The sequence below is a fragment of the Centropristis striata genome, chromosome 7 (genome assembly GCF_030273125.1).
Source record: "Centropristis striata isolate RG_2023a ecotype Rhode Island chromosome 7, C.striata_1.0, whole genome shotgun sequence".
Classification (NCBI taxonomy): Eukaryota; Metazoa; Chordata; class Actinopteri; order Perciformes; family Serranidae; genus Centropristis; species Centropristis striata.
In genome coordinates, this window is record NC_081523.1 from 14,999,843 (window position 1) to 15,027,524 (window position 27,682).

The 27,682-nt window shown below is 39.8% G+C and overlaps 2 protein-coding genes across 5 annotated transcripts; both read left to right on the forward strand.

Moving 5' to 3' along the window:
• The first annotated feature begins 785 nt into the window (after positions 1–785).
• On the forward strand, positions 786–19,610 carry gda (guanine deaminase). Its single transcript, XM_059337508.1, has 14 exons — positions 786–1,064; positions 1,989–2,077; positions 2,183–2,354; positions 2,639–2,726; positions 13,516–13,621; positions 15,496–15,523; positions 15,627–15,734; positions 16,007–16,114; positions 16,222–16,319; positions 16,494–16,561; positions 17,463–17,609; positions 17,852–17,970; positions 18,088–18,115; positions 18,210–19,610. The coding sequence occupies exons 1-14, from the start codon at positions 936–938 to the stop codon at positions 18,284–18,286; spliced, it is 1,365 nt and encodes a 454-aa protein (XP_059193491.1). The 5' UTR covers positions 786–935; the 3' UTR covers positions 18,287–19,610.
• Positions 19,611–21,990: 2,380 nt separating this feature from the next.
• Positions 21,991–27,417, forward strand: si:ch211-214j8.12 (uncharacterized protein LOC100000539 homolog). Of its 4 annotated transcripts, none has more exons than XM_059337267.1 (5): positions 21,991–22,329; positions 23,006–23,310; positions 23,781–23,947; positions 24,547–25,745; positions 26,691–27,417. In XM_059337267.1, the coding sequence occupies exons 2-5, from the start codon at positions 23,010–23,012 to the stop codon at positions 27,052–27,054; spliced, it is 2,031 nt and encodes a 676-aa protein (XP_059193250.1). In that variant the 5' UTR covers positions 21,991–22,329; positions 23,006–23,009; the 3' UTR covers positions 27,055–27,417. The 4 variants fall into 4 exon arrangements, with proteins under 4 accessions (XP_059193250.1, XP_059193251.1, XP_059193249.1 ...); XM_059337268.1 differs by having other exon boundaries at positions 23,022–23,310; XM_059337266.1 differs by lacking the exon at positions 21,991–22,329 and having other exon boundaries at positions 22,363–23,310.
• The last annotated feature ends 265 nt before the right edge of the window (positions 27,418–27,682 follow it).

Sequence of the window (27,682 nt, forward strand, 5' to 3'; positions counted from 1 at the left end):
GTTGGTAATGGGAAGTGTGATTGTCATCTCTTGCACTATATTTATATTTATTTATTTATTAATTTTAATATAATATGTGTGTGTGTGTGTGTATGTATATAAATATGTATGTATGTATATGTATATAAATATATATGTATGTATATGTATATATATATATATATATATATATATATATATATATGTGTGTGTGTGTGTGTGTGTGTGTGTGTGATCCAGGCATATAGAAAACGAGTGATGCACACACTTTTTTGTATTTTAGATTTGAGGATTTTTTTGATGAATCCGTCGAAAACCAAACAAATTTTTATTAATATTTGTTGCTGCCCTCAGATGCCATTATAGTCCACATCCTGCTGTTAATACAGTCAATCACAGGCTGGAAACAGTTTTGTTTTACTTGAGACTTGAAACATTTTCTAGAGTAAATTATTGAATAATATAAACAAATGCCATCCTCATAGGTTTTGCTTTGTCCCATTAACAGTGGATGTCATAGTGATGTGAGCTTTGCTCGTCTCAGCTCGCATAAATAGTTACATTGTCAAAGGAAGTTTTCCTGCATATGTTAGGGTGTTATTTTTTTTGACCAATGAAATGTCTTGGTATTGCGTACATTGTTCTTGTTTTTGGGACTCTGGTAATTCATCAAACGCCGACCTGGTAACCGGCTCAATAATTAAATAACGGGACGATCGGTCAAACCCGAACACACACACACACACACACACACACACACACACACACACACAAATCTTCTCATTGGCTGCAGGATGCGTGTGAAGTCAGGTGGAGTCATGCGTCCTGGTGCGTCTTAGTGATCGGAGGTGTCAGAGGACAAAACCCGGTGCGTTGTTTCTTCTTCTTCTCCTTCTTCTGCTGCTGCTGGTGCTGAAGGTACCTCACTGCTCGACTCCGACCGATTTATTCAAAGGATGGCAAACTCTAATGAACCCTCCAGCGAAATTGCACACGTCTACAGAGGAACATATATCCACTCGACCCCTCAAACACCGCTGCAAATCCTGGAGGATGAGCTCCTGGGAGTGGATACAGACGGAAAGGTTTGTTTGTTTTCTTTTGATTATCTAAAAACAAATTTTGTTCTTGTGTGATTCATTCATTTTAATGGTTGTAAAAATATGTGTTATGTATAATTTAATAACTATGGCTCAGTGTGACCACCCTAAACCGTGCCTAAACATGCAACACTGGCACAGTTTGATTTTCCGAGACGTAAACTTGTTACATAATACCTAATTTGTCTTCTACACTGAGCTGTTGCTGAGCAACTTTAACTATTTGGCCCACACAAAGCTCTCAGACACAAAAACCTTAATGACAGTCTTAAGTACCCTCTTCAAATACAAGTGGGATTCAAATTCATAGGGCATCCTTAAACCACCTGAAGCATGCATGCAATATTCCTTACTGTTGTTATCAATAAGGCAATACAATAAGTGGGCATTGTGGAGATCATACATTGGTTATTAAGGAGGATCTAGAGACATGGTAAGGAGCTACAGCATCATCAAAGACATGTACATAAATAAGGTCCTATTTAAAGTCTCACAGGGAGTACATGTATCTTGTTACAGACGTTTTTAATGGGTTCATAAGGTATTACTATATTTGCTCTTCAGCTCTCCTCCCTGCTAAGCACACTGTCCTGAGGGAAAACCCCTTAATGGGGCAGGTATGAATTGTTGTTTACTTAAAATAATCCACAGACCTTGTTTTGAACAGTTCCATGTAGAAACTATGCCAGAATTTTTATTAAAGCCAGATAGTTCCATTATATTCAAGAGAAGACAGACAGAATAAACTCACTTCCACAAAATCTGGATTTATAAATTGCACTAAAGGGGAGATAAAAAAGGGTATTTTTTTTATTCTGGGGGGACTGCCCCTTTAAGAAAACATATGTTCACAGACCTCACAGATTACTCTCTTTAATTGCAAATTCTTGATTTCCATTCTGCTGATAGATTGCTTTCATTGGGAAAGGCTCAGAGCTGGACGGACTGTCTCAGACCTTCAGATTCAGTCCCTCTGATGTCACTCAACTGGCACAACAGTAAGTAAAATATATAAATGAATTACTGAATATATTTACATTTACATATTATATTCGTTCTTGCAATGCCATAATGCCACACAATACTGTATGTTTGCACCGCAGTGAGTTCTTCATGCCAGGACTGGTCGACACCCACATCCATGCATCCCAGTACAGCTATGCTGGCACAGCCCTTGACATGCCCTTACTGCAGTGGCTTAACACCTACACCTTTCCTGTGGAATCACACTTCAAGGACTTGGAGTTTGCCCACCGCGTGTACTCCCAAGTAGTGGTGAGTTTTACTGGAATCATGACATAAGTGACTGTTTAAATGTGTCATTGCTTTGCATCAAACACCAGCTAAAACTAAGTTTTGTGGCACACCTCAAGTACAACAGGATTGATATGTTTATGATTTTGTGCAACAGTGGAAAATTCAGAGAGGTTCTCTCCATTGTCACACAGCCTATGATCTGAGAATGGTGTGACCAGCTCATTGGCTTAAGAACATATAGAAAAGAAAGAAAATGTTTGAATGGCTTCTTAATCCTGTAATATGATCCCTGTGCTTTACAGAAAAGGACGCTGAGAAACGGAACAACGACTGCGTGTTACTTTGCTACCATACATACAGATGCCTCTCTTCTGTTGGGTCAGATTGCAAGTAAGATGTCCTACACTCAAACACACACCAACACAAAACGATACAAAAATATAGGAAAGAGCCTTGTACCAAACAAAAAAACATCGGGTTTGTCATGGAAAAACCAACAAATTTAGCTCTGTGCAGTCACTTTGCAATCGAAACCCTAAGGCATGGCCAAAGCTTTGAGCATTGACCATGGAAATGAGATTGTGAATACATTTCATCAGAATGGCTTAATTCCACCACTTGTCTCGCCTCACCTTTAGGGCAATTGAATAGGTCAGGTGTTCTAAAGAAAGCGTGGGAAAAGAACTGCTGTAATCCGGCCAAGAAGTAGAGGAGAGCTTCTAAATGACTTCAGCAAACATGACCTGCAAGCTGACCTGCTTAGGGTCAGGTTGCACGTCAACTACACAATTTGCAGAGAAAATGTTTTGCATGGCTTGTTGTTCTAGGGTTGTAATTCCTGGTTAATGTGCAAGAGGTTTTTTCTAGGTCAGAGTTTTATTTTAACAAGTTTAAAACCAAAGGATTGTGTTGTTTATAAATCTGAAGTCATGAAGTAAACACCTGGGTTCCATATTGTAACGGTCAGCACTCTTTATGTCTTATTTTGTGAGCATCCATAATAAAAAATATATTTTAGGTGCATTCAGATTAATTAATTTATCAAATGCCCTTAGTTGTGTTTCCGTGCCCCTAATGAAGAATTTAATTGTGTTTATTTATTCACAAAGATAACACACATGAATCAACATTCCTGTCCAGGTGCCACTGTATGCCAGCTGGCTAATTATCTGCAATGAACTGCAATCCTTTGGTGAGATATTAAGATAGTGGTCAGGTGAACTCCACACAATAAAGACAACAATAGCTACAGTTAAGGATTCTCATGATATTGCACAAGCCGTGCAGAGCAAGTCGAAGCAGCAAATGGTGGAGATCTGCATAAATATCATAAAAACGTTTAAAAATACACTGTAAAATGGTGATATAACCCAACAAATAAATGAGCCATGCAGCACAGACACAACTACAGAGGAGCATATATCATTTAAATAGAAGCTATTGCTAGAGGGAAAAAAAACAGAGAAATACAAATAAGTAACATATCCAGGATGTATTCATAGGGATGATGTGCAAAAATAGGCCATGCTGGTTTAATTAACAGGGAAGCAGCTCACAGTGTGATATTGGATCCATTATGTGCTTTGTTTACTGTTTGAAGAGACTTTCATTACAGTCAAACAGAGCTCTCTCTCTCTCTCTCTCTCTCTCTCTCTCTCTCTATATATATATATATATATATATATATATATATATGTATAGTGTATATATCCTTAAATTCAGAATGTTCATGTTTCCCCTTTGTAGTCTGGTTTAGAAACACTCACTTTGTTCACCTTTATGCATCGTCCTTATCTATATGGTGTCGTGTTGTGTAATGCTGAACACACATGCGCACACACACCGTCACATAAATGGGTAATGACACTGAACTAACTGGGTTTTCACTGGCAGCATTTCACAGTCACTCCGTGTCATCAGGGTTGTTGAACCTTCACCTTTGTCCTGTTCTGAGCAGCTGTTGCATTTTGTAGAAAGCCTGTTGTTGCTCAGCGTTAGCAAATGAGTGTGCATGTTTGAGAATGTCCTGCACATTAACACACATTACACATATACATTAGTTTATCTATTTTTTGAAAGTCTTATGTAAAGAATAAAAAATAAAGACGGATGAAAAAATCCAATGTACTATATATTTTCTCAGGCAAGAATCTTGTAGGGTCCCAAAGTTCAAGGTCTCATGGAAATCTGATACGGATGCACATTTTCTGCCTGATTTGACTGTAAATGTTCGGTCACAGTAACACAAAGCTCTCTCACAGTCCCTGAGTGAAAAGATGATTATGCACAGTATCTGGAGTACCAAACTAGTTCAAGCAAATCCTGATTACTATATTTATCATCTCCCAAATAACACACACTATCTGTACTGCATGTGATTAATAGAAATACGATCAATTAACAGTATTAATGATGATTAAAAAGTATTCAGGGTAATATGCCCCTATTGGCCATTACTGAGTGCTGCATCTGTGGTCATAGAAGTCATTTGAAGTTTTTCTTGTTCTAGTAGATCATTTATAGTACAGACAACTCCAGTGAGCCAGCATGCACAGTCCCAGGACCTTGAATCTACCCTATTTCAATAGATTGTTAATCGTTGTCTGAATAGATTTTTTTTGCTGGCATTTAAAGTAATATGAAATTCAATTAGATACAGTTAAAGATACAGTTGGATGCATACAATATACCTCCCCCCATGTCTCTTTTTCTAACAGATCCTATTATAGTCTTACTGCTCCTATATATAAATAATAAAAGTATATACAAAAAAAATTCAAATAAAAATTAAATTAATAATAATTCAAATAATTATTATTTATTAGTATTAGTATTATTATTATAGTAATAATAAATACAAAAAATACAATTAAAATACAATTTTAAGTACCATAAATTAAGAATTAAGAAAATTAAAGTATATTAAAAATTCTATTTAAAAAAGAAAAAGAAAAACTACTTTTTTTAGAAGAAAAAAAGAAAAAAAAATATTTAAAAATAAAAAAAAATGTTCAAAAAGAAAAGAAAATTTGATTGTGGTAATTTTTCATGTTACCAATTGTACCTGTGCTTTTCCTGCTATGACATGCCAAAGTGTCTGCTGTAAAAAATGTTTTAAAAAAAAAGGTCTCTCAGACATCTGCTCAGGCTGAAGGTGGGGTGAACTCTACTGGCAATGACGTATGTACCAATGAGACTGATAAAGCTGTGTGAGCGCCTGTACAGTCCTGAGAGCATGCACATTCATGTCCATACATGAAACATTGTGTGTGACTATCATCTTGGCATTATGATTCACTATAAACATAACCAACGTAACACCTTTTTAGGTTTATACAAACAGCACACTTCATGAGTCATCATGGCATTTTTTTCCTTGCATACATTTGTATAGCAGGACATTACTGAAACAATATCCAATTGCAAAAACAGTGCTGGAAAGACAGTTATAGATGTTATAGCTTTTTATGTGTATGAACTTGTGTAAGAGTGTGTGCACTTGTAGCATGTGTGTGTATGTAGCTGTATGTGATGCATGTATGCATAGAATGTGTGTCTGTGTGTGCATTCATACAAGAAGAGTGGAAGAAGTTTTGTGAGTGACAGCAGGATTTTAATCTGACATGTGAAGGACAAGGAATGCTGTAATATGTTGCAAGTGACAGGTCCAGCAGCATGCCCTTTGTGAACTACCATATTTAATTGGTGTTCACTGAACTCCAGTGTTTTGGGTTGTTTTGTTTTCTTCTAATATTTGGGAAAGGGGGTGCACGATTTCCTTTCTCTTTTACTATAGTGTTCTCTTATACTCTGTCAAGTGAGTTGAGATCTCTACTGGCCACACACACAGCTAAGTGGTATGAGACTGGAAATCAGGGACTTTCCAGCAGGGTAACAACAGTGGGGGACAATTGGACGCTTCCATAATAAATAATGTGATGCACAAATGGCACTGTAATGATTGATGTTGATTTAGTATGATTATTGTGAAAAAGATGCTAATGAAAAAGTTGATGATGATTGTATGTAAAATGATGAGTGTAAAATGTTGATGTGACTTGATGGAAAAACTGTGTAATGAATGCAGTAAGGTCAGTATCAGAACGTGTGGTAACCGGATTGAGCGTTGGAGATTTTGTAATAAGGTGATTGAGACAGGGCGAAGCTAGTAGACAAAGGGGAACTCCAAAGAGGAAGGATCGGGCCAAGACATGGTGTACGTGCAGAACGTGTTGGGCCGAAGGAGACAGGTGAAGAAGAGGGGAGAGGGACGGTCCGAGAGATCGTGCCATGGCAACAGTGGAAACCAGAAGAGAGATGTAACCAATGAGAGGACTGGTGAGGAGTGGCAAGGAGGAAGTGCTCTGAAAGAAGGAGCCGCAGAGGATAAAAGCTGTAACACAAGAAATAATCTTTGTCATCCTTCCCGGGGAGCTGCAAGACTCTTCAACCGACTCTCAAGAGCTGAGGACGACGCCTGATCGACCACATCGGGGGAAAAAGACTCCAGTTCTACAAGCAAGAAGAAGACAGAGTGAGGACATCCACATCAAGAAAGAAGATTCCAATCTGACCGGTGAAGACGAGAGACGAGTGAGAAGGAGGGTGACCAGACCAAAGCCAGTCGATGATCGATTAAAGAAGTCTTCTTTCCAAGTCCACACTGAAGCCAGGACCCAGGGACCAGTCCAGGATCGCTCCAACTCTGACCAGAGGGGAGAGTCACAACTGAGGCCTGCAGCCTGGCATTGCAGAAGAGTTTCTTGGCCAGACAACTCTCACGTCTACTTCTCCAAAACCTTCAAGTTTAATACCCAGCTACAGCTTCATTCAACACAGACAGTTAGGATTATGGTAAGACAATCAGTAGTTTATAATCATTTTATTATTGAGATTTTTGAATATTTTAAGTAATCACTTTGAAATCAATTTTTGCTGTGAGCTTGCACCTTGCTATACTATCAATAAATTTCCAATTGCATTTAAAGTGAAGTAGTGGACCTTAGATTTTATTTTCTATTTTTAAACTTTTGGTATTAAAAGGACTTTAGATTTTATTTTTTATTTTTAAATCTTTAGGTATTAAAAGACCTTAGATTTTATTTTTATTTTTAGTCTTTTGGTATTATAAGGACCTTGGATTTTATCTTCACTTTTAATCTTTTGGTATTATCAGGACCTTAGATTTTATTTTTTATTTTTAAATCTTTAGGTATTAAAAGACCTTAGATTTTATTTTTATTTTTAGTCTTTTGGTATTATAAGGACCTTGGATTTTATCTTCACTTTTAATCTTTTGGTATTATCAGGACCTTAGATTTTATTTTTTATTTTTAATCTTTTGGTATTAAAAGGTGGTGTGTAATAACTAGGTTTTTATTGGTTACCCTAGCCAAATAAATTTTAACTATCCTTGAGGCTTATTTCCACAGCCACTAAAATCAACCTAGCAAATTCCAAGTGCACAGATCAACAAGAGGAGAGCTGCCATAACCGGGCGTGGCCAGTGTGGTATCTGTATACCAGGGTTTCTCAACAGGTGCCACGCTGGAGGAAGCAGGATAGGTGTCAGGACCAAGGCAGTTAGAAGCTAGGCGTGTCTCCTCACCACCAGCTTAAATTATAGGTTCCCAAAACACCTGCTGAGATAATTTCCCCAGGAAAAAGGAATCTGACCTCTTGGTAGGAAGCTGGTCCAGAAGTCCCTTCACAAGGGCAATCTCTGGGATCAAACACGTGGCGCCCAACGTGGGGCGTGACAAAAGGAAGATTGTCGTGCCCCCGGAAGAACCACAGCGGGGACAAGCCGCCGCTGTTCGTGTGACGCAACCCAGGAGAGAGAGAGAGGCTTAAGGCAGTGAAGACACCTGACCGAGAGCCGAAAAGAAGCACTCTGCAGGAAAGCAGTGCTGTCTGGTGATCAGCTAAGGAGAGCCAGAGCTCCGTGAGTGAACCCGAAGCAGGGAAGCGGAGGAAGGAGCGACCGAGGAAACAGAGGATCGAGTCCCTGAGGGCGGCGCTGAGGAACCCAGAGTCTGAAATTCATCCCTACCCGAGGCGCAAAGGGAGGCTTTGAAGAGCAGACGACTCGAGACGACGAGGAGACCCAGAGCACCGCGAGATGGCGGCAGCAGCGGGGGCCGAGGCCCAAGAACCGAATCTGGGAGGACAAAGTGATCCAGAGGCCAGGAAAGTGGCCAGAATTCCACATCGAGTATATTTAATTGGAGATGGATTCTCCACTTGGAGCGAAGACATCATGCAACACTTCCTGAAACATGTGAAGGGAGGTTTAGAAGGAATTGAAGAACAGATCCACAACATGCTGGACAAAAGGGGGTTCTATTATGCAGGCACATGCCTAGATGGCCAAGCACTAATAATACTGAAAAATCCCCAAGAGGTGAAGACTAAAGAAGGAGACCTGAATGTGAAGTCTGCCAAAAAATTGATCTGGACAGCTACGGACCATGATAACCTAGAAAAACTGCAGAAGGCCATACTGGAGGCGGTAAGGCTGGAGCGGAGAAGCCTTAACACCAGGCTGGTGGTAGAGGTGAGCTGTGATGGCAATGATGCAACGGTGAAGGTCAGCAACGAAGGAGGGGGACTGGTGAGCATGTGGAGCTACACTTTGTCCTCAGTGGAGAAGAAGTATCCCCAGGAAGAGAAGGAGCTAGCAGTCCTGGCAAGGTACTGGGGAACAACGAAGGAGCTGGCCCAAGGCCAGGGAATCAGAGTCATCACTCAGAGCCAAGTACATCGATACTTGCGAAAAGGAACAGTGGAAAGTACCAAAGCCACAAACGCAAGATGGGGAAGATGGGAGGATATCCTGCTGGACCCTGACCTTGAGATTGGCCCAGCCCAACCAGTGAAGAAACAGGCCATGGAAGCAAAACAGGCAGAGGAAAAACCCTATGAATGGGTTATGTACACAGATGGGTCAAGAAAAGGGCCAGACAACACAGCCTATTGGGGCTACATTCTCCAGCAGAATGGTGAAGAGAGGTTTAGGCAAAAGGGCCGAACACCAGGGAGTGCGCAGGCCGGTGAAGTCACTGCGATCCTGGAAGGAATCCTTGAGCTAGCAAAGCGAAAGGTGAAGCAAGCCAGGATAGTGACAGACAGTCACTATTGTGCCCAGGCCTTAAAAGAAGACCTAGCCATCTGGGAGGAGAATGGATTTGAAGGTGCCAAGGGTAAAGTTGTAGCTCACCAAGACCTATGGAAAAAGATAGCCGAAATGCGGCTAAATATGTATCTCGATGTAGTGCACCAGAAAGCCCATGGGAAAGAGGGGATGCACTGGAAAGGAAATGACGAAGTGGATCGCTATGTTCAGCAACGAAGAGTTGTGTTCGTCGGGATCGAGAAGTGGGACGAGACACCCAAGGGAAGGGTAGTCCCAGAAGAGTCCGTGGAGGGGGTAGTGCGAGCCGTGCATGAAGATTTAGGACATGTAGGAGCAGTGCCCACACGGAAGGAGTTGGAGAAGCAGCGACTCAAGATTCCTGGAGGCAAAGTCCGCCAAATCCTCAGGAACTGCGAGGTGTGTGGTCGATACAACGCAGGGAGAAGGGGACAAAGGGTGGGAGGCCTCACCATAAAGAGCACCGTTCCATGGGGATCAATATGCATGGACGTAGCCGGCCCTCTGGGGGTGACGGGAAAGAGAGGTGAGAAATACCTTTTGGTGCTAGTGGACTCAATGTCAGGGTTTGTGAGTGTCAAACCCGTGAAGAAAGCTAATGGCAGCAGCATGGTGGGGATGCTAGATCAAACTTGTGCTAACCTGGGACGGAACAAGGAGTACAAAGAGGAACTCCCTAAACCAAAAGTCCCATTCCAGGTCGGACAGAGAGTGTGGATCAAAGCCAGAGATCGCCCAACCCAAGCTGCAGTCAAAGTTAAGTACGAGTTTTCTGACATAATAGAAAAGGTCTTAGACAGTAACACAGTGTTACTAAAGAAGAAAGGAATCCAAGGAGTTGAGCAGCTTAAACCGATTCCCAGCTAGAGGGGGAACCAGGAACCAAAAATGGCCAGCAACACACCGAACCTACCACCCTACGTCAGAGTGGCCACTGTCTATGGGGTGGTTACCTTAAGAAGAACAACATCGGGACTCTGGGCAGGCAGAGGACTGAGAAAATTGGAGTGCGCTAAGAGGAGATTCCTGTCGGAAGAAAAGGAGATTTTGGAATGGAGAGAAGTAAAGAACTCATGTGTGGTATGCATGAGACCATCGACCCTCTCGGTCCAGTGGGAAGGACCAGGGAGCGAAAAGCCGTACGTGCCAGGAGAAAGACCACAGCACCATCAAGAAAGGAAGTTAGGAAACCACTCCTCCGGGAAGGGGAGGAGCAAGAGGAAGTGTAAAGCACCATGGCTGGCCTCATGGGCCTAGAGGCGTGCGGCCAGAAGCCCCTTAGGCAGGGGACAGAAACAGAATCATTGCTTGCTTACGCTGAGCAACTACTGAAATTAAAACCTATGTTGCCTTATCATTAAGGAAGAAGTCAGCTGTATCCAATGTGGAATCACAGTGGATGAAGCCAAATACCTTTGGGATGTCTCATCTGAGGAAGAATGAGGCTATGAGTGATCTCAAGGAGGGGGTGTCAAGTGAGTTGAGATCTCTACTGGCCACACACACAGCTAAGTGGTATGAGACTGGAAATCAGGGACTTTCCAGCAGGGTAACAACAGTGGGGGACAATTGGACGCTTCCATAATAAATAATGTGATGCACAAATGGCACTGTAATGATTGATGTTGATTTAGTATGATTATTGTGAAAAAGATGCTAATGAAAAAGTTGATGATGATTGTATGTAAAATGATGAGTGTAAAATGTTGATGTGACTTGATGGAAAAACTGTGTAATGAATGCAGTAAGGTCAGTATCAGAACGTGTGGTAACCGGATTGAGCGTTGGAGATTTTGTAATAAGGTGATTGAGACAGGGCGAAGCTAGTAGACAAAGGGGAACTCCAAAGAGGAAGGATCGGGCCAAGACATGGTGTACGTGCAGAACGTGTTGGGCCGAAGGAGACAGGTGAAGAAGAGGGGAGAGGGACGGTCCGAGAGATCGTGCCATGGCAACAGTGGAAACCAGAAGAGAGATGTAACCAATGAGAGGACTGGTGAGGAGTGGCAAGGAGGAAGTGCTCTGAAAGAAGGAGCCGCAGAGGATAAAAGCTGTAACACAAGAAATAATCTTTGTCATCCTTCCCGGGGAGCTGCAAGACTCTTCAACCGACTCTCAAGAGCTGAGGACGACGCCTGATCGACCACATCGGGGGAAAAAGACTCCAGTTCTACAAGCAAGAAGAAGACAGAGTGAGGACATCCACATCAAGAAAGAAGATTCCAATCTGACCGGTGAAGACGAGAGACGAGTGAGAAGGAGGGTGACCAGACCAAAGCCAGTCGATGATCGATTAAAGAAGTCTTCTTTCCAAGTCCACACTGAAGCCAGGACCCAGGGACCAGTCCAGGATCGCTCCAACTCTGACCAGAGGGGAGAGTCACAACTGAGGCCTGCAGCCTGGCATTGCAGAAGAGTTTCTTGGCCAGACAACTCTCACGTCTACTTCTCCAAAACCTTCAAGTTTAATACCCAGCTACAGCTTCATTCAACACAGACAGTTAGGATTATGGTAAGACAATCAGTAGTTTATAATCATTTTATTATTGAGATTTTTGAATATTTTAAGTAATCACTTTGAAATCAATTTTTGCTGTGAGCTTGCACCTTGCTATACTATCAATAAATTTCCAATTGCATTTAAAGTGAAGTAGTGGACCTTAGATTTTATTTTCTATTTTTAAACTTTTGGTATTAAAAGGACTTTAGATTTTATTTTTTATTTTTAAATCTTTAGGTATTAAAAGACCTTAGATTTTATTTTTATTTTTAGTCTTTTGGTATTATAAGGACCTTGGATTTTATCTTCACTTTTAATCTTTTGGTATTATCAGGACCTTAGATTTTATTTTTTATTTTTAAATCTTTAGGTATTAAAAGACCTTAGATTTTATTTTTATTTTTAGTCTTTTGGTATTATAAGGACCTTGGATTTTATCTTCACTTTTAATCTTTTGGTATTATCAGGACCTTAGATTTTATTTTTTATTTTTAATCTTTTGGTATTAAAAGGTGGTGTGTAATAACTAGGTTTTTATTGGTTACCCTAGCCAAATAAATTTTAACTATCCTTGAGGCTTATTTCCACAGCCACTAAAATCAACCTAGCAAATTCCAAGTGCACAGATCAACAAGAGGAGAGCTGCCATAACCGGGCGTGGCCAGTGTGGTATCTGTATACCAGGGTTTCTCAACAGGTGCCACGCTGGAGGAAGCAGGATAGGTGTCAGGACCAAGGCAGTTAGAAGCTAGGCGTGTCTCCTCACCACCAGCTTAAATTATAGGTTCCCAAAACACCTGCTGAGATAATTTCCCCAGGAAAAAGGAATCTGACCTCTTGGTAGGAAGCTGGTCCAGAAGTCCCTTCACAAGGGCAATCTCTGGGATCAAACAACTCTCTTATGCTGTAATGTTACTGTTTTTTTGTTGTTCAATTTGTTGCTTGTAAAGTTTGAAATCTTTGAAATGTATTCACTCAGAGTGCAACATCTTTAAACTAACTGTTCAGTCAAAATACAAATTACATTTTCATTTTTATTTCATTTTCACAATCAGAATGAGAATGAGAAATATTCTATTGATCCCTGAGGGGAAATTGCTTTTGTTACAGTTGCTGCTGTATAAGAAATATATATTAAGTAGGTATGTAAATAAAATAAAGATAAAAAAAAAAAAAGCAGGCTACACTAGAATATAAAATACAATACCAAAGTCTTGGGTTAAAAAGGATGGGTTAAATGCAGAGGTTGAATTTCCCCATTGTGGAATTAATAAAGTAATTAATCTTAATCTTAATCTTAAATCTGTTTCATTTGATAAGAAAGTTGTTTGTAAGATACCTTTTTTTTCCCCATTTCTGTCTGTATGAAATATTCAGTTAACCCTGTATTTTCATTCTCAAAGTGTTATGATCTGGTTTTGTTTGACCCCAAAGCAGATACTATGTTAGGTAGTATATACCAAAAAATGTATAATGTATATTTTAATACTTTAATACTCATCATCTTCTTTTTTTCTCTCTTGCAGATGACTTTGGACAGCGAGCCTTGGTGGGCAAGGTGTGCATGGACAGGAACAATGCTGTGAAACATTACAAAGAAACCAGTCAGGAGTCTCAAGAGGAAACCTGTCGGTAGGTATCAAATGTTTAATAGGGAAGCCTTTGGGTTTAGGCTCTAGCTGAACAGTGTGTTGATTTAATGTAAAGACACTGGTCACATCTATTTTAAAATGCGTACATTCAGCAGTGTAATGCTCGGGTTTTTACTCGGGTGAGAGCCAGCAGAATATAAAATACATTTTCAGTCAGAAAAAAATCCCCGCAGCAAAAAGTTTAGTCACACTGAATTTATTCAATGTGTGTCGGAGAAGAGCCGTTTTTTTTATTTTTAGCACTTAAAACTACCACAGTGTGTCTGATAGATATGTTGAAGATGGCTGGAAAGTATTTTTGTGAAGTATGTAACATTTAATGGTTCAGTTCATTACTTCTACTAAACATTTTTTGTCATATTTGTTAAAAATGTCTCTATATCACTATATCATGAGAGTATACATGCAGGCCTGGCCCTAACCAATCTGGCGCCCTAGGCAAGATTTTAGGTGGCGCCCCCTTGCATCGCCAGTGTAGTATATATACTCACAAGAAACCGAATAGCTTTGTCTTTGACCTTTTTTTTTGCTTTAAGCAAATTCACAATCAGAATAATTAACAGGATAAAAAATGATAAATAAATAAATGAATACAGAAAAATAATCATTTTTACATACAGTAGCCTACATTCATAAATAGCCTACATAAAGTATAAGATCTAACTAAACACAAAATAAAACGTGTCAACAAGTTGCATAAAACAAATTAAAAATACAATATAAATAAGATTGTATAACATTACGAACATATTATATTATTTCTATTAAATAGGCTTTGCTTTGCATTTAAATTAACGTGGGATTATTTTGTATTAAGAAATAATTGTACCAACTAGTTATAAAAAATAGTGAAAGTTACACTTTTTTTTCTTTCCCTTTTGTGGCGCCCCCCGATGGACGCCCTTAGCATTTGCCTATACGGCCTATGCCACGGCTGGCTCTGTATACATGAGACACATAATCTGTGAAACAATCATGGTCCTCGCCTTCTGGTTCACCTAATGGCATTTTCAAGAATCCACCTGTAGTCAGGAGGGCTCTTGAACGCAGCTGTCAATCAAGGCAGAGGCTGCTTTTGAACTGTAAAACTAGGCAGCATAGAGCAAAAAAGAATCAAGATTCTGTTACTGCAATGCTGTTTTATTGCTCAAAAGTAATTAAAACATAGTAAAGTAAGTAAAACATAATTTAGTGACTGTTTAGCTGAAGAATAAGCAAACTTTCTCTTTTCACAGCTAAACAGTACATTGAACATTGTTTCTTAAAACATTTGAGGCAAGAACTAAGCAGTCAGGATTTTGATTGATATTTTATCAGTGCTGCCTAGCTTGATTGAATTTCACAAGCAGTTATTTTTCTCACTGTGTTAGGGCCTGCTTGTCTCTGATAGGTTGGTTTTTTTTGTTTGGGTGTGGCAGAATCTAGCAAATGTTATTTTGCTATCCTAAAGTAGAAGGAGGAACCAGAGAAACCTACTTTTCTCACTGGTTATTTATCTCATGTTCTACTGTCAGAATATAGTAATAGTTTGGGCTACTGAACCATACCTACTTAAGTTAGATATTCCTTTTTTTAAATACTGTTTTACAACTTCATACTTCCCGTGGTACCTTTTTAAATACACACATACACTCCATAGAGAATGTAAAGCCTATTCTGAAGGTACATTTGCCTTATAAACATCTGTTTTGTCGGTAAAAATTTCAGCATGTCAATTTTCTGCAGAGATATTCATAAACACAATCCCCTGCAGGTGTAATGTGTATAGAAGTAGTGATAAAGATTTTGGGCCTTTTCTAAATTAAAAATGTTGCAGTGCCAAATGAGTAACAACCATTGTTTTGTTCCCTTAAGGTTCATTGCAGAGCTCTTGAACAAAAAGGTAAGGTTCTATAATAGAAAATACAAAATGATGTAAGAAATAATCATGGTATGCCTGCTTTGAAATCCTCTGTCTTTCCCCTGTGTCCTTGTTCTTTTGTTAGTATCCTCTGGTGAGGCCAGTGGTGACGCCCCGCTTCGCTCCCTCCTGCACAGGAGCTTTGCTAGGACAGCTGGGGGCAATCGCTAAGAATAACAACCTGCACATTCAGGTGAGCTCACTGTGGCAACCAAACCAGGCTATGTCCACAGGGAACTGTTACCATAGAGACATTTTAGCGTTGGGCCTTCGGGGTTTTTGAACAGTGAAATATATACATGCACGTGCAATTTACACAGCAAATTGCTGACAGGGAGGAATGAAAAAGAAGTGTTGTAGAGTCATGTTTGTCATCCTGTGATTGCACTGCGATCCCTCAGGCTCTATCAGCAGCTTTTGTCAAAGACAACACACCAGATTGTCTGACATTGTGTTTACTTCCAGAGTCACATCAGTGAAAACATTGAAGAAATTAAGCTTGTAAAGGAGCTGTTTCCTGAATCAGAGTCTTACACAGACGTCTATCACAAGTACAACCTGCTTACTGACAAGGTGAGGACACAGTCACATCTCTGCTTGCACACACACAGGCAGATATTTTGCAGAAACATATAAATGTGGTTAAAAATGCTGACATTATCCTTAATTATGATTAACAGACAGTGATGGCTCACGGCTGCCACCTCAGCGACGAAGAGCTGACTCTGTTCAGAGAGACAGGAGCCTCTTTGTCTCACTGTCCCAATTCCAACATTTCGTAAGTGTCTTTATAGACTATGTGTGACCTACTGCCATGAAGTCTCATGAAGATTTGCATGACCCACATTTTACAATAAAATAGCACTTAATCAGTACAGTGTACAAAGCATTATGATTGGCTGACTGATAAAGACGTGTAACAGATTAATTTATGATCTCTTTCTGTGCTCAGGCTGTGCAGTGGAATGTTGGATGTCCGAAACGTCCTGAAACACAAAGTGAAGTTGGGGCTGGGAACAGGTGAGAGCATAGCAACTGTGTGCACATTTTATTATTGTATTACTAGAGCACATTTGATAAAGATCTTTTCATCACATTGATTGGATTAATGTGGAGTCAGTAACACTTTTTGTCAAATTGAGTGCTTTCCGTTCTGTGTGTGTGCTAAAGCTGCTCAATTATTGCATAAATCATAATCATAATGAATTTGCTTGATATTGAGATGACAATTATTCAACACAATTACTCATAGGATCTGGAAAGATCATGCATTTAATTATAACTTGTCTTTTAAAAGTGGATTTTCTTGACCTTGAAATAAAAATCACCTGGAATACAAATCAGATTAAAAATCAGATTTTTTTTAGATTAGCAATAAATAATATATAATATAGAGGTGTACACATATACATTCAAATAAATAATTAAAAAATAATAATTACAAATATTTAGACAAAAAAATAAAGTAGATTAAAACAAGATTAAAATATTTAATAAATATATAGAAATAAATAATAATAATAATAATAATAATAATAATAGAGACCAAAAACTATAATAATAATAATAATAATAATAATAATAATAATGATAATAATAATAATAATAATAATAATAATAATAATAATAATAAACAAATTAAATTGAATAAATTGTAGTTCACTGCCACAACCTACTAAAAAACGGCTTCATAAATATTTAACATTTTGATAAACTGTATTGAACATATTCTAGTCAGTAACTCAGCAAAAACAGGAAGGCTGACTTTTAGAAAATCAGTAAAATGTAGTGGCAGCTTTAAAATTCCAGACCTGCTGCTTTTCCTGTCCTTTCCATAATACGTCTTTGTAAATACTTGTGTTTGTTTCTGTATGCATGCTTGTATTCATGTGACACATCCGCTCTGCTTGTGTGCCTTCAGACGTGGCGGGGGGCTACTCGGCCTCTATGCTGGACGCCATTAGGAAAACTCTGGACACATCCAAAGTCTTGACCATCCAAGACCCAGAACACCACACACTCACCTTTGAGGAGGTGTTCAGACTGGCCACACTGGGAGGCAGCCAAGGTAACACACAAAACCAGCTGTCACTTACAAACAGGGGTCTCATTGTGCAGAAATCACAATTAAAACATGAAGTGTTCTGCCTCTTTGTTCATTGCTGAAGTGTCTTTGCACGCTCTAAGTCGCTCTGCAGACGAAAAATGTCTGATTTAACACACAAGTTGTATATTGTTGATGGTGACTGATCAATTTGACTGCACGGTGGAGATTACAACAGTTTCTTTTATGACGTGGTTTGGTTGCAGCTTTGTCCCTGGATGACCAGACTGGAAACTTTGAAGTGGGCAAAGATTTTGATGCCCTGAGAGTGAATTTAGCTGCTCCTGGTGGACCCATTGACCTCATCCAGTGTGAGGAACCAAAGGTCAGTAGTGGCACTTTATCTCAGTCTTAATCTATCTGCACACATATACACACAGATTCATACAAGCAGAAGATTTTATGTCAGTGTAACACTAATTTATCATCACTTTGATTGCAGATCATGTTGGAAAAGTTCTTGAATTTGGGTGAGTGTCAATTTCTGTTTATTTGTCCAGACTTTTCAGACTCTTAATGTGCCACTCATCATTTATGGTATCTCTGTTACTTCCTGTGTGACAGGTGATGATCGTAACATAGCAGAAGTCTATGTGGCCGGGAGGAAGGCGGTGCCGTTCACAGAGCCGACAACAAAGTAAACATCTCATGTCATTGTCTCAAGGCCCAAAGTCAGCTCGAAGTGGATTTTAACAACCAAAAATATAATAAAGGGGTACACTTTGTGCAGTACACAAAGGATCAGCAGGAAACTGCCTACTGATGTATGAACTGCACAGCTGCACGATTATCCTTGTGATGGCAAGACAAACAAGTAGGAAATCAATTATCATCACAAGCATTTACTGTTTAATCCAAAGGACAGAATAGGCGATGTGCTGATTATGATGTTCAGTGAAGGCTGTGGTCGGCTGAGGTCAAATTCAGTCTTTAATGATAATGACTGGGCTTTAAAACAGGAAATAAGGGACTCATTAACATTATGCTTGTTGTTTGTCATTTCTGCATACTAAAATGCATTGATGCACTAGCCCTTTGCATATTAAAAGTTGTTTTTTTATTTTTGTGTGCACGTAATTGTAGACTTTTTGTTATATTTACCTAAAGTGCTTGCTTAAACTAACTAACTTCGACATATTTTCCATCACAATCACACCGTGTTGCCTTTGGAATTTAAACTGGACAACTATCCATAAAGTTAAGTGACATATTAACATTGGACTTTGCACAGATGACATAACGTTGCTCAGTATTGCTGCAGTGACAGACCTGATTATATCATCAATGGCTTGGTGATCTCATTTTCATGCTTGTGTAGCTAGAAAATGCTTCATGATCAGAAGACTCAAGTCATAATCACAGCTCATTCAGTTTTTACACTGTACACTCCACTCAGGTGTTTAAAATTAATTATTGTACAGTTTTCTCAGTGTGACTCATTAAGTTTATATACAATCTACATCAGATTGCAGTTATAGGACTATTCTCTGTGTATTGTTTCTTAGCATTGCTAACATTTTACCTCAAAATCCACATCCTGAGTGGACTCGGTGGAAAGTGAAATAACACTTAAACTGGTGCTTTATCATGATCAGAAATAATCAGTTTTATTTTTTATACAGTTTTGTCATACCTTACCTTAGATTTATCATCAATTAAAAAAAATAGTACTGAAATTGTTGATTTTAAGCACAACCTTAATTAAATTGACATGTATATATTTATATTAGCATTATAAAGTGTCTTATAGATGTTGAGAAATGAAGGGAAATGAAAATGGACTGACTGTTGAATATGTGTTTGTCTTGAGAATGTATTTAAGACAATCTTTTATAAAATGTGTAACTGAAATAAAGGCATTTATGTCAATAATAACACATCACTCTTTGACACCAAATTGTATATGTTAAAGGTACTTTTAGTACTCTTTGATATGTCACATCATGGACGACTGAAATAAACAACATCTGTAAGTCTAAGTCTGGTGTGTGAGTGTGTGTGTAGTTATGTAGCTCCTGATTGAGGATCATAACCCAGGATGTTGATAAAAGGTTTGGATGAACAAATGTCCTTTGACTCTTTCAGCCCTCTTGTAGCTTCTTTAATAGACTTTCACCATCTGGTGCAGACAGCTGAGAAGGTGAGATGTCAGAAGGGTGACATGAGGGTAAAAGCTTGTGTCATGTCCTCCTGACATCAATGCCTTTATTCTTACTTTAACCTCTTCAAATACTTCAAATAGACCATTAAGTACACACTATATGGACAAAAGTATTTGGCCACAATTACTAAATTCATTTGTTTCAATCAGACCCCTTGTCACAGGTATATAAAGTCAAGCACCTAGCCATGCAGTCTCCATTTGCAAACATTTGTGATGCAAAATGGGTCGTTCTGAAGAGCTCAGTGACTTCAAGCGTGGTACTGTGATAGGATGCCACCTCTGCAATAAGACGGTTTGGGAAATTTCATCCCTGCTGGATATTCCACGGCCAACTGTAAGTGATATTATTAGAAAGTGGAAGCGTTTAAAAACTAAAGCAACTCAGCCACAAAGAGGAAGACCAAGTAAAATCACAGAGCGGGGTCAACGACTGTTAAGGCTCACAGTGTGTAAAAGTCACCAACGCTTTGCTGATCCCACAGCTAAAGAGTTCCAAACTTACACTGGCATTAACATGAGCACAAAAACTGTGCCAAGCATCGGATGAAGGTGTGTAAAGCGCATTGTCACTGGACTGTGGAACAGTGGAATCGTATTCTGTGGAGCGACGAATCCCGCTTCTCTGTTAGGCAGTCAGATGGTTGGCGGATGCTGGGAGAACATTACCTGCCTGACTGCATTGTGCCAACTGTGGAGTTTGGTGGAGGAGGAATAATGGTATTGGGGCTGTTTTTCAGGGTTTGGGCTAGACCCCTTATCTCCAGTGAAGGGCTATGTTAATGCTTTGGCATTACAAGACATTTGGACAATGCTATGCTTCCAACATGACTGAGCTCCAGCACACAAAGCAAAGGCCATAAAGACATGGTTTGATAAATTTGGTGTGGAAGAACTTGACTGGCCTGCACAGAGCTCTAACCTCAACCCCATCAGGTACCTTTGGGATGAACTGGAACAGAGATTGCGAGCCAGGCCTTCTCGTCCAACATCAGTGCCCAACCTCATAAATACTCTACAGGATGAATGAGCACAAACTCCCACAGAAACACTCCGAAATCTTGTGGAAGAGTGGAAGCTTTTAAAGCTGCAAAAGGGCGACCAACTCCAAATCAAAGTTTATTGTTGTCCGTGTTGGTATAATGGTCAGGTGTCCGAATACTTTTGTCCAGATAGTGTATGTGCACTAAAGGTCATGCTACCAGTCACAGCCGCTAGAGGGAGCCACTGTACCGCAAACGAGATACCGCACATCTCCAATCCAATGTCCATTTCAGTGTTAAAATGTACAGATGCTTTCCGGTTAAGGCAAGACACTAGAGGCAAGTGATTAGTGGAAAGAAAACATGCAAAATACACATTTCAGTCTTTATTTTACTATAATTTTTCTATTTGTGTCTGAAGCCTAAATCCACAAGCAGTCCAAGCAAATGATCAAGGAAGTTTCTGATACTGAATTGGTAGCAGTTGCAAATATCTTGTCACAGTTATTGAAAATAAACTGTGTTTTGAACCTAATTAATTTCTTTTTGAGAAAAATGTAAGCTTATAATACAATAAATAATCATCTTAATGTCAGTAAACAAATGGGGATGTTTCGTGTTGACATATATTAGTTAAAATGTTTTACCCTGTTCACCATAGACTGCATCACTTGTTGTGTCTTTTCACCAGATGTGATTTATATGTTCAGATGAAGGTCTACGTGTTTCTGTGTGGGACACAGATCTATGTCTAAATTATGACTCATATACATGACTCACTCTGACAACAGGAAATCATATGGGCAAGCATCAACACACAGTAAGTAATGATGTACCCGTATGTGCAAGGCATTTATAGATTATATATGATTATGATATGTCATTATGCATTGTCCCTTGTAACCAGGGCTATTATTGTTTGTTTTTGTTTTGATTAAAACATGAAAAAGTGTAAAATAGCTATCATCATGGCTTGATACCTGTATAGGTAAGTCAGAAGTGTCATTTTATTTAAGAACACTTGAGGGAACCAGAGAAAAATGTTATGAATGTGATCTTTTATCTCTGCAAAATATGAGGAAAAGTGCTTAGTTCACTGCTTAAACTACATGTCAGCCTTGAACATTGAACAATAGCTCCTTAAGAAGACATTACCAACTGGCTGTGCATCACCACTTCAGCACTGAACTTGTCAATACATTTTAAATATTTATAGACTGGTTAATTTTGGTTGATTTAGGCATGATAGCGCGATTAGGCTGCAGGGTTGTCTTTTTTTTTATCAGATCACAGAGCCTAACAAGGAGCCTTTAAATTAATCATTTCAAGGTTGCCTGCAGCCTAAGAGGAAGTTGTGCCTGAGAGACCGAACTCAGGGCAGTAATGTTCCTCCGAGTAGAGTCAGGAAGTGTCGCTGTGAATCATTTAGAGCAAACAGAAAACTTTCGGTTAACACCTTATTTATACAGTCTATTATTAACTCCCCTGGCTGCTTTCTTACTGGATTATCGGACGCTAAAACATCTAAGTGAGTTTGCAGGTAGGTTTAAATTCGATATTCTACACTTTACACTACTCTAATCTCTACATATGCACCATCTGTAATGCACAGTAGGCTAGCCTACAGTGTGTCATATTGTCTCTTCTTAAATTAAAAAAGGGGGGATTTTTCTGGGGCTCTGTCTGTGTCACTGCTTTATAATGGTGCTCATTTTCCATACAGAGTGCGTAGATATGTGACACAGTCAACCAAATACGTATATGGACTGTACATTGAATGAAGTGCAGTTTGTAAGAGTCTTAAAACTACTTTTTAAACACACAAAACACAAGTAAAGTATTATGCATTGATCTCAATGAAAGACAGGATTCTTTTTGTTCCTTTCTTCCTGCACAAGTAGAATTTGTGCACAGCTCCTTGTCTGTGATCATTTATTTTTTTTACATTACATTTGTGAGAAACAGGACGAGAACTGTTGATACCAATCACATGACATATTTTTTGTAAGTCTAATGATTCATAAACACAAAACAATGTTTACTTCTGACCCCTCGGCACCAGGCCGGCTGTCAGGGGAGGCAAGGAGTATGAGTGGGTGTGGATGTGAGGCCTAATGTGGAAAATTTTGTCCTGAGTCATTGAGTCATTTCCAAGAAAGAACATTGACAAACTGTAGAAGAAAATTTGAAATGTTAAACATAATTTTTGGCATTAGAAATATGTCTTTCCAGAACCTCCTAGATTTTGGATCCTTTTCCTGTCTGGAAATGCCTCTGTTTCGGGCTCAAGGTGAACATGGTGGGGCAAAGGCTCAGCCCGGGCAGAGGAGGAAGAGGAAGATGAGGTTTGGAGTAGGGAGCTGCGTGAAGACAGATGAAGATGGCTCTGTCCTTTCCTTGACACGGTTGTGTCTGCTGAGCCTGGCAGACAACATGAAGGAAGTGTGGGTGAAGGACTATGCTGACAACTACCTGGACCATTATTCATTCAGATACATCATGGGGCCTTTCAACTTACTGCGTGAGTGAGTCAGGGCTGTTTTTAAGAAACAGTTCGCCTCAAAATCAAAAATATGGAATTTTCCTCATTCCTGTAGTGCTATTTATCAAAATAGGTTGTTTTTGTGTGAGTTGCCGAGTGTGGATTTTGGCACCAAAAGCAAAATTTTGTATAGAACATTAAAGAAAATGCTAACATCCCAACAGCTGATTTCTCCAACTCTGCAATTTAGACCAAAACAATCTAGACTGATTAATAGCACTACAGATAAGAGGTAAATGTGCATTTTTGATTTGGGTGTGAACTGGGTGAGTTTAAATAAGGGCCTGCAGCTGTTTTTCTTAAACTACTCCCTTGTGTATTTTCACATATGCTTTTTACAACTCCAGTTTATCTACAGATTAAATGATTTACAGGGTGGCTGATCACTTCTAATCTCACTACCACACCTCGTCTTCTGTCTCACTTACCATCTTTTACTGTCCATATAGCGGGTGAACTGGTCGAGGAGCTGATGTCGCTCCTGTGCACCAGAAAGGAGATGACCCGGGCAGCCCTCCACCTCCTGCTGGTCCCGCAGCTTCGTGCCCTGTCTCTTGAAAGGTGTCCTGGTCTGGTCACTGCTGCCCTCTGTGCTCACATTGCTGCACGTTGCCAGGTCAGATACAGAGGCAGCTGCACAGACTCTGGATCTGTTAATTTGAGAAAGAAAAAAAGTTAGAGAAGGAGAAAGAAGTTTGTGTATGTATATGTGTAGCTTAGTGTATGTAGCACTGAGATAGAGTAGTCTTGTGCACTAGGTGTTTTCAGCTGTATCTGGTGCGGGTGGGTGGGTTAATGGGTGTGCGGAGGAATTGGTGAGGGATGTGGAAGTTATGGTTGGGTGGGGGAGGGGTGGCTCGGTATAACCAATTATTAATATTGAGGGAAGCCTTGAACATTATAAGACAGGTGAAATTCTGAAGTAACTTTGATTTTGATGAAATACTATGAAACTGATATTGATGAAATTCTGAAACTGCTATTTGTTTTATTTGTTTTATTTCTGTTGTTCTGATGTACTTCCTGGTACCTAATATGATGACCCACAGAAATTAATAAAATAAAAATCTAAAAAAAAAAAGAAAAAAAAAGAAAAGGAGAAAGAAAAGTGTTTCCCACCAGTTTGGAAGATTACTTCAGCTCAGTAAATGCTAGATATAATACTTTAAAGGGGTAGGATCTTTTACTCTTTGTATTTCCTCTGTTTTGCCTCAGAGTCTGTGGAGTCTGGACCTCTCTGGAGCCCAGCAGCTGCCCTCAAAGATCCTGTCTGAAACTCTCTGCTGCCTGCCCGCCCTGCGCTCGCTCTCCCTGGCTGGTACACCTTGTGACAGATGTGTAATCAGGACAATTGCCCACCGCTGTCGTTTGCTGCGCCATCTGGATGTATCCCGCTGTCATTTCCTTTCCCCTGCTGCTCTACTTCTTCTTGGTGGTGGGACTTCCTTCTCCTCCTCTGGTTGTCCTTCTAGGTCACCTTGTGGCACCTCAGCATCCCAGTCTTTTATTTCCTCTTCTTGCTCGGCACCCCTGCCTCCTCTCCCCCTCGGCAGCCTGCTGGCTATGGATATTGGGTTTGGAGAACAAGAGGGAGACCCTGTGGCAGCAGCAGCCTACCTCCTCCTCTCTCTGCCCTGCCTGGAGAGAGTGGCCATGGAGGGCCTCGGGCCGGCCTGTAGTCTCATCCAGCACAGACAGTTCGGCCAAACAGATGAGTTCACTGACAGAGAAGGAGTTCCCAGGCTGGGGGAGGTGTGGAGGGAGCGAAGTAACAGGCAGGATACAGACAGTTTGCAGAAAAAGAGAGAAGGAGCAGTGGCAGGTGAAGAATATGAGGATGAGGAGGAGGAGGAGATGTTGTGGGGGGGGTATGGTAGTGAGAGTGAGGAAGATGCAAGTAGAGATGAAGGGCCGATGTGCTCTCATAATCAAATGAGAGGAAGAGCTCTGTCGGGTGATGAGCACCTGATCCTGCGCCTGAAGGATGTCAAGGGCTTGTCATGTGACTCTCTGGAGAGTTTAAGTCGAGCATGTCCAAACATCCACTCCATCTCTGTGAACGTAGATTATGATGAAGATGCAAGAGGGAGAAGCCAGGGGTCTGTGTTTGCTGCAGGCCTCAAGACGTGGTCAGGTCAGCTGCGGAGCCTCTTGGTACACTACCCAGGCCCTATGGTAGCTCTCTTACCTGGCTTGCAAGTCGCAGGCTCCTCTTTGGTCTCTCTCACCCTGGAGGGGGTGACAACCAGCCCTCACACCCCTCTGCTGGAGGTCATCAAGGCCTGTCCCAGACTCAGAGACCTGTTCATCTCTGCCGAGCCTCCCACCACCCCACATGGAGAAGAAGACGAGGAGAATCAGAGAGATGATCTGGATCTTCCACAGCTGCCTAACCTCTGCTCTCTCGCACTCAAGTAAGGCTACTAATTGAGGTCCACCAGGAACTATTGACCTTGTTTAAGTTCAAGTGAATTTATTATTTGTTTTTATGTCTTTGATGCAGCTATGATGTGCCTTACAAGGGAACTAATGCTGTTGGTCATATACCTACTACATATCTTATCTAAAATCAAGCATCTACCCCACTAAAAAAAGCTACATAGACACTGTTCTTTAACTAATCCTGACTTCTGAACTTGCTGTGGAAGTTATAAAAGGAAGTAAAATGTCCCCACCAGAATCATTGATGTTTATCGCTTCTGCTAGAATAAAGACAAACAGAACTGGTTGTAAAGAGGGTAGATAAGCCAATAACCACTCACTTCTACTTTTAAAGTCAGTGTAATAATTTATAATTCTGCACTATTTTATAGCAATACATTTGCATTGTAAGAGGAACAGGAACATTAAAAGCATCTCACAATAACACATGCAAACTAACGATTGAGGTAGCAGTAGACCATGTTAAAATTACGAGTCTGGTGGCTTTGACAAGAGAAAATTCAGTTCCAACTGTGTTGAATTAAACAAATATTATGAATATAGCATACACATAAACTGATGCAATTAAAAAAAAAAAAGATTTTGCTTCCATGCCGCTGGTTCTGGCTGCTTCTCCAAACTGACGGTGTGCTGACAACTGTCATCCACCGTAGGTCAGACAATAACTATGGATAAGTTCCTCTTAGGACTCCACTTCAGTAAATGTGAAGTATCCCTTTGACCCAGAAACTTGACAGGTCAGTTCAAGACTCAAAAGTTCCCATTATCATGCTTTTATCATGGCTGTCTTTGTGTCTATATTAGTACTCATCTCCTAATTCAACTCTACTTCTTTGCAGCTTAAATGTAATTTATTTGAAATTATAATTTGCTAATTGATTGTTATATATCTTCTTTGTGTCTCTCTTTGTCTGAAGTTTCTCCTACGACCACAGCCAAGTGAAGCCTGACATGTCCTGGATGTCCCTGAAGAGGGTGCTCAAGGGTCTCCTGGCCGGTTCTCCTTTACTGGAGAAGCTCTCATTGGTCTCCCTGCCCTGCCCTCTGGACAGCGTTTTACAGAATGTACTGCGTGGTTGTAACTTGGACCTGCACAAGCCACTTGGACGAGTACGATGCTTCGACCTGCCAAGGACTGATGTGCAGATGACAACACTGAAAAGTATAATGCGATGGAGCAAGAGACTCGAGTATGTAGATGTAAGTTACTGTTGGAAAATTACATGGCTGCAGTCGTTGGACTGCAAGGCTTTCAGAAAAGTCAAAGTTGTCTGGGTGTAGTGAAGGTGGATGAATATAATGCTTTCAAATAAAAGCAAAATGCACACTTTTTATAGTGTCAATTATATTACTTACTCAGCTTTCACAAGGACAACTTATTTTTGTAACTAAAGTCAGATTGATTTTACAGACTGTTTTGCACTGAACGATTGAAATATGTACTTATAACTTGTTTTGAATCAAAACATGATTATTCCTATAGTGCCTTCAATGAATTACAAACTATCGCCTTTGCTGTATTTTAAGTAAATCTTTTGATTATCATGTTTTTCTAAGGAAATGGTGATGTGTGAAGAACACTGTTATATGTATAATGTCCTTTGAGTATAACATTCTATGAGAAATTATAAGAAATGCAACTGACTTATTTTTTATTTCCAGTGTTTTTATTTATAATTTGATATGGACTGAACAGAGGATGCACAGATTGCTATTTCTTTGAATTGTATTTTAGTAATTTGGAACAAAAAGGGGAGTGAGACATTAATTTCCTTCAAAAGAGATCTGTGGAAAGGAGCACAAAAGGAAAGAATGTCATAACAAGACTTTATTGGTATGGTTATTATTGTGCATGATTGCCAAGTATATTGTCCAAGGTTTAAAATATGTGGTAGGGTAATTTAGCTAA

Bases quoted from the DNA above. Each gene is read 5' to 3' on its own strand.
- gda (XM_059337508.1), top strand. From the start codon at position 936: ATGGCAAACTCTAATGAACCCTCCAGCGAAATTGCACACGTCTACAGA. The intron at 1,065-1,988 runs GTTTGTTTGTTT...TTCTGCTGATAG, and splicing joins GAGTGGATACAGACGGAAAG to ATTGCTTTCATTGGGAAAGG. The intron at 16,115-16,221 runs GTGAGGACACAG...TATGATTAACAG, and splicing joins ACAACCTGCTTACTGACAAG to ACAGTGATGGCTCACGGCTG.
- si:ch211-214j8.12 (XM_059337266.1), top strand. From the start codon at position 22,980: ATGTTAAACATAATTTTTGGCATTAGAAATATGTCTTTCCAGAACCTC. The intron at 23,311-23,780 runs GTGAGTGAGTCA...CTGTCCATATAG, and splicing joins GGGGCCTTTCAACTTACTGC to CGGGTGAACTGGTCGAGGAG. The intron at 23,948-24,546 runs GTCAGATACAGA...GTTTTGCCTCAG, and splicing joins ACATTGCTGCACGTTGCCAG to AGTCTGTGGAGTCTGGACCT.